The sequence below is a fragment of the Apis laboriosa genome, unplaced genomic scaffold (assembly GCF_014066325.1).
Source record: "Apis laboriosa isolate Shangri-la unplaced genomic scaffold, ASM1406632v1 scaffold40_cov151, whole genome shotgun sequence".
NCBI lineage: Eukaryota > Metazoa > Arthropoda > Insecta > Hymenoptera > Apidae > Apis > Apis laboriosa.
The window spans coordinates 2,521,610-2,528,133 of NW_025223180.1; the positions used below are offsets into that span (position 1 = coordinate 2,521,610).

General features: G+C 21.8%; 1 protein-coding gene across 2 annotated transcripts; it reads right to left on the reverse strand.

Moving 5' to 3' along the window:
• Window positions 1–3: 3 nt before the first annotated feature.
• On the reverse strand, window positions 4–4,426 carry LOC122715781 (mitochondrial coenzyme A transporter SLC25A42). Of its 2 annotated transcripts, XM_043938229.1 has the most exons (6): window positions 4,206–4,425; window positions 2,673–2,902; window positions 2,076–2,404; window positions 1,585–1,850; window positions 1,164–1,338; window positions 4–921 (listed from the first exon to the last, which is right to left on the reverse strand). In XM_043938229.1, the coding sequence occupies exons 2-6, from the start codon at window positions 2,766–2,768 to the stop codon at window positions 771–773; spliced, it is 1,017 nt and encodes a 338-aa protein (XP_043794164.1). In that variant the 5' UTR covers window positions 2,769–2,902; window positions 4,206–4,425; the 3' UTR covers window positions 4–770. The 2 variants fall into 2 exon arrangements, with proteins under 2 accessions (XP_043794164.1, XP_043794165.1); XM_043938230.1 differs by lacking the exon at window positions 4–921 and having other exon boundaries at window positions 1,196–1,484; window positions 4,206–4,426.
• Window positions 4,427–6,524: the final 2,098 nt, after the last annotated feature.

Sequence of the window (6,524 nt, forward strand, 5' to 3'; positions counted from 1 at the left end):
ATATTGCACATTAATATTTATAAAATTATTGTCAGAACTTAATTATTATTGTTAAAATAATGGTGTTATTCTATACAAAATTTAATAACTATTTAGTCAATAATATAAAACAACTACTATTCTGTTACTATCACATTAACAATTGTAGATATTATATCTATATATCTGTAATTTAATGTGTAAAGATGTAGATGTTGTTTTTTAAAATTGTTTTTGTAATTATTGAAATTCACAAAAAAAATATTTTGTTTATCAATGATTAAAAAATATCTTGTGAGGGCAGTTGCATTGTTATGCATAATATCCACATTACAAATAAACTAAATGTTAATATTTGCGCAATATAGTTTTGCTTTTTAGTAATTTATATATACTTATATGACATGCATTTTTTAGTAATTTAACAATTTTTATAACATTTTGATTAACAATATGTACATCAACAATTTGTACTATTTTCTATTTTTTTAAAAATATGTCCTTTGAAAACTATAATATTTATTAAATCATTATTACATTACATGATTCTATTAATTAATTATATAATCATAAATTTTATATATATTGATGTCTGAGTATTTGATAGATTTTTATACAAATTTTGCTAGTATATAACTTATTAGCAGAACAATGATAAAGTTTGTATGCAATTCTTATCAAACATTCTATATTTCAAAGGACTTTTTAGCAGATGAAAATATATTTACTGCTTTTCTAATGAGATATAATTAGATATTTCTTATTAGTTTTTCTAATTGCATATATCATTTTTATGTTTTTAATGAAGTATTTTGGCAAATAATAATTTTTCTTAATGTATCGCGGATCGTGTCATGTGTTGCAAAACTAATTCCTACAGCAATTGGACCTTTTATCCAGTTCATACTTAATCCTTTATAAAAGGCCATTATACCTTCTTCTCTGAAAATAATAAAAAATTATATAAAACATTTTTATTTTATATATTGAAATTGTAATAGAAAAAATTAAAATTAAAAATTAAAAATTATTTTCTTTATTTTATATATTTTAAATAATTTAAATATTATATTTTAAAATTTAAATGCAATGAAAGAATGTAATTATATTTTATAAGTTGTATTAGAATTATATTAAATTCAATATTAATAATTTTTACTCAAATTAAAAAATGAAAAACTCACTTGTAAATTTTTGTGATAGTTGATCTAATTGTGTGATAGTGTTGACCATGCATCGCCGAAGTCTGCATCCTTCTCCGAATAATGTCCAAAGGGTAGCTGCTAGTCTGAGCAACCATTCCGGCAATGGCGCCGCAAATCAGTGATGTCGAGAAGCCAGGAATAGCCACCGTGTACACTGTTCATCGACACGTAGCCATCATCGAACATGAAGCACGTACTTGAAAAACACAGCCATCGGACTTGTCTCGACAAGCGTCGCTATTAAAGTAAGTATTGTCCCAATATCGGGAAACAGCCCCGATGTGCCCCACGGGTACCCTGCTTTATATACGAGCCACTCTCGTTCGTATAAATCACGACTTTTTCTCTGCGTACAAGCACCGTCACGGCGTAGAATAAGTTTGTAAAAGAAATGACTCACCAGTCAATAAATTCCTGAGTAGATCATAGGTGAAGAAACTGCAACCAGCATAAGGAATGACACCAAGTAGCGTTGCAGTAAATCCACGGTAATAGGCCGCTATTCCTTCTTCCATGTAAATGCGTACAAATATTTGTCGCAAGGTTTTGTATTTAGTCTTTTGTGTCACAGCCATTCTTGCTCTCATCAAGTCCAAGGGATAAGTTGTACCTTGCGATGTTATACCCGCTAAAGAACCGGCAAGAAAATTCAATCCTGGTTTTTCTCTATCAAAGAGAATAAATAATTTTTTATAATTATCATAAATAATTAAATAAATATATAATCGCATTACAAATATAGAATTAGAAGCAGATTTATAAATTAGTTTAAAATATTTGATACAATATGAAAAAACATTTTTTATATTGAAAAATATAATATTAAGTACATATGATTATTATAATGTAAAAAATTTAATAAATATTTTATATGTTGTATGTAAATTTTACCTTTCTGATCCATTTACTCCTAAGATTCTTTTCCATTGCTCATGAGCTGTGAATTGAACAGCAGAATATGGAACTATTCTAACCATAGTAGCACTGTTTCCACGCCACAAACTTAGTAAACCTTCTGTTCTAAGAGTTTTTATTAAAAATTTAATTGCTGCTTTTGCCGAAAATGGTTGGTTTGAAATTTGAAAGTTTATCTTTGTGCGATCTAAAGGTGCTATTGTCGTTTTTGCCAATGCTCCTGCAATAGCACCTGATAATAAACTTGTCCATACTCTTTGTGCATTAGATATACCAATGCTCCCAATATTTTTTTCTTGCTTCTTCTGAAATACACAATTTAATGTTGTGTATGATATAGTTGAATATTAGATTTTCCATTGACTGAAATCAAATATGTAATGAATTTCAAATTTGTAAAATAAAATTTAACAGATCCATTTTATTTGAAAATTTAATTGTAATATATGAATAAATTAATTTTAAAATTTCTAATAATTAAATATGATAAAGCAGATAAAAACTCAAATAAATATTTTATTTTAAATATAATAGAAAGTGTTATGATTTATATATAAATATTCAACAAAGTACCTTATTACACATTATAGTATTACCATCTTGTATTTCCATTGAAAGAGATGATGTATTTTGTAATACTTGTTTTGTTGAATTTGATAATACAGACATTTGTATTCTTTTGATATTATTTGAATACTTTGATATTACTATAATAGGATAAATTTCTTTAATACATTTCCTTATAGTGTGAATAATTCTTTTATTTCATCAGACTTCTTTACATAGAATATTTATAAAATTTTCTGTAAAAAAAAAAATTAAATTATTTAAATTATGTAACTATTATATATGAATGTTAAAAATAAAGAATTAAAAATGTCATCTATTATAATATATATACTGATTATTATTAATATTAAAAAAAATTAATATTGTAATATTATATTATATATTATCTACTATGATAATTATGTAATAATTAAAAAATAAATAAATAAAAATAAAAATAAATTTGAATATACATTTTTTTTATGATGATGGCTTAATGACCTTGTATATTAATGCAGAGACAATTATATATACATTTAAATAGAGATAATTTTGTATCTCTCAAATTAAATGCTTAAAAATAGCATAATTTATCTATTAAAAATAGTTTTAAAAAAAAAATTAAATAGTTTACTTTTTAAATTGTTTTATAAATATTATATTAGAGCATATTTATGTGCATACATATATGTATAAAATTTTTAATATCATATTTATTAATTATAATAATAATAATAAATCAGATAATAAAAATATGTTATTATTTTTATTCATAAATCAATTTTTAATTATCATAAAACAATTCTTTCAAAATTATTATAAATAATAAAGTATATTAAAAAATTAAAATCAGTATAATAAAACATTAACATAATATTATTTTAATATTTAATATTTACTACTATAAAAAATTAATATTAAATATTATATTTTTGTTATAATTTTTAGAATAACTATATATTATATTATTTCTTCATGATAAATATATATAACTATTTCGTGTTAAAAATTGCTACTATTTCTTTTAATTATGTCGATAATATACTGATTTTTTAACATTTGTTTTTTTAACATTAATAAGAAAATAATATATAAAAGAAATCTATAATAAACTTATGTAATATATATATTATTACTATATTATTAAGTGAATTAATTAAATACTGCTACTGCATCATTTGTAAAAGTATATATTTTTAATAATTAATAAAATGTAATACATTGTATATATATGATAAAACAAGTCATTATACATTTTAAATTTTACACATAAATTAATATAAAAGAAAAAATATTTATATTTATAGGATTTATTTGAATTTATAGTAAAAGATTTTTTTTAATAATTATGCGAATAATGGGCGTAGTAAATGCTATTTTTATGTTCTGCACTTGTATAAATTTGAATTCCATCTAAATTGCATTAGTACTTATAATCGATATTATTTTTTTTATACAAAATATAGAATAAAACGTTTTAAAAATTATTTCAAAAGTATATATATATATATATATTATAAAAATTAAAAAATAAAATAGATAAGAAAAATTTTGTACCTATAATAATAAGATAGTTGATGAATCCGTGAAGAATTCTGATTCTTGAAACAGTAAAGAATGCGTTTAGAACAACACTAATAAAAATACTTTATATTATTTTATAGATAAGTAATACAAAATTCTAATAATGTTACATGAAACGTTACTTCGATGATGTTATGTACGTAAATGATACCAAAACTGTAGCTACATCACAATATCACTTTTACTAAATATATATGTAATACAACACTAACATTACGAACTCATATATGTAAGTTTATCGATTTCGTCAATTAAGAATGGAACAATATTCTTATGTCTGACCTTCCGATATATTCGGTTATACCTTCTAGATGGCGACGTTAACGTTTATTCAGAGATTTAAATTTCTGTCATTTAAAATATTTTTCAACTGAATAGTGAACAGCAGAATATGGAATTATTCATAGTATTATTTTTTTATTTTTTTTCGTATTAGTCTTGTTAAGATAATAAATTATTGAATTTACGCTAAAATAATTTAAAAAAATTCATATAAAAAAATTCATATAAAAATTCGTAAATTTATTAAATCATTATTTGATGTGATTGCATACAATAAAAATATATGCATTTACTCGTTAATATTCAAGAATTATATATTAAAGAATATTAATTTTTTTAAAATTTTGTTTTAAAGATTTATTAATTATTAAATTAATTTTAATGTTATATATACTATAATTAAAGATAAATGTATAAAAATAATAAAATTTTTGTAACATTTATTTATAAAGAAATAGTTTTAAATGAAATAATATTTAAATTTTTTAACTACTTTTATTTTTATTTAAATATAAATTTTAATTTTAAAAAATTAACTATAAAGGTATAGAAAAAAAATTATGTTGTTTAAGTAGAAATCTACATAAGCTTTCTCTATATATATACATTAGCGACCTCTGGGCAACTTTTTATGAAGATGTAATACCTACATTATCGATATGTATCTAATATTAATTGAGTGAAATGATAATAATAATATCTATTTTTAATTTTTAATGCATTTATTAATATTAATAAAAATCGAATTTCGTTTCTTAATTATTTTTACACTAATATTTTAAATTAAAATTTAGAATTTTTAAAAATTGTCACAGAAATATTAACTTTATTTTGATTTATGTTGTTTAACTGTCACTATTAGCGTCATATCATATAAAATTTCAGCGGGAGTTCATCTGTTAAAATGAATAATTGTTTATTTGTTTCCGTAAAAAATGAAAAACTATTAATCAACAAGAAAACTTCGATTATTCAACGATTCAACGGACAGTGAGTTATTTTTCCGTATCTAATATATTCCGTTTTAATTTTGCAATAAACATTTATTAGGTTAGTTATGCTAGTGTTTTTTAATATTACTTGTATTGTATACAATATATACATATATACATATATTATTTGTATGTTATACAACTAATGATTTGTATAAAAAATTATAATAACTTTTATATAAATATATAGGTTGATTTATTATATATTGCACATATTTAATTTTAATCTAATTAACGTTATTTTTTCCTGTTACAAATTATTGATTGTAAAAAGTTTGCAATTAACATATTACAAAGGATGATTTAAACAAAATTAGTCATTTTCCAATATAAAAATATTAATTTAAATATTGACGAATCTTTCGAATATATCTATTTAAATATAATCAACGTAATTAATCATATTATTATATAAAGTACTATATAAAGTAATTTAATTATCTATTTATTCTATTCATCGAAGATAAATGAAATCTTGAAATAATCAAAATCTATCTAGAAAAGAGAATAGATTTTGAATTTCTTATCGTATCGAAAATTTTATTTGGTTATCGTTTCGTATTCAAACATGATACCAATAATTCAGAGGAGCGATTTAAAAAAATATGGAGGATGAAGAAAGATAATATGGTAGACGTTACGTCGTTGACGAGCTCCGTAGATCCGGTCCGTTATCATTGGAATTTTAAAAGGCCGCCTCCTCGTCAACTTGGATTTATTCGAATTAAAACCCTGCAGGGCCGCACGCCATTTGTCCACTTGATAAGATTCTTCCTGGTGAACAGGAACGGATCGAAATATTTCACATTGTCTTTTCGAAACCAGGTTTTAAAAGATTTGAATATTAAGAATAAAATTAAAAAAATTATCGAAATTAACGAATTATCAAATTATTTTTCAATAGGGAAAATTACGTTCAATTCTTAATTCGCTCTAAACTTTAATTCAAAATTACAAATATCGATACATGGAATATCTATTATCTACAATAAATAAAATTTCATATAAAAAAGTTATA

What these genes read in the sequence shown, in the direction of transcription:
- LOC122715781 (XM_043938229.1), bottom strand. Translation starts at nt 2,768, where the DNA reads ATGTCTGTATTATCAAATTCAACAAAACAAGTATTACAAAATACATCA. An exon ending in ACTCAGGAATTTATTGACTG is followed by an intron (nt 1,339 to 1,584) that starts GTGAGTCATTTC and finishes GTCGATGAACAG; the next exon opens with TGTACACGGTGGCTATTCCT. An exon ending in ACTATCACAAAAATTTACAA is followed by an intron (nt 922 to 1,163) that starts GTGAGTTTTTCA and finishes TATTATTTTCAG; the next exon opens with AGAAGAAGGTATAATGGCCT.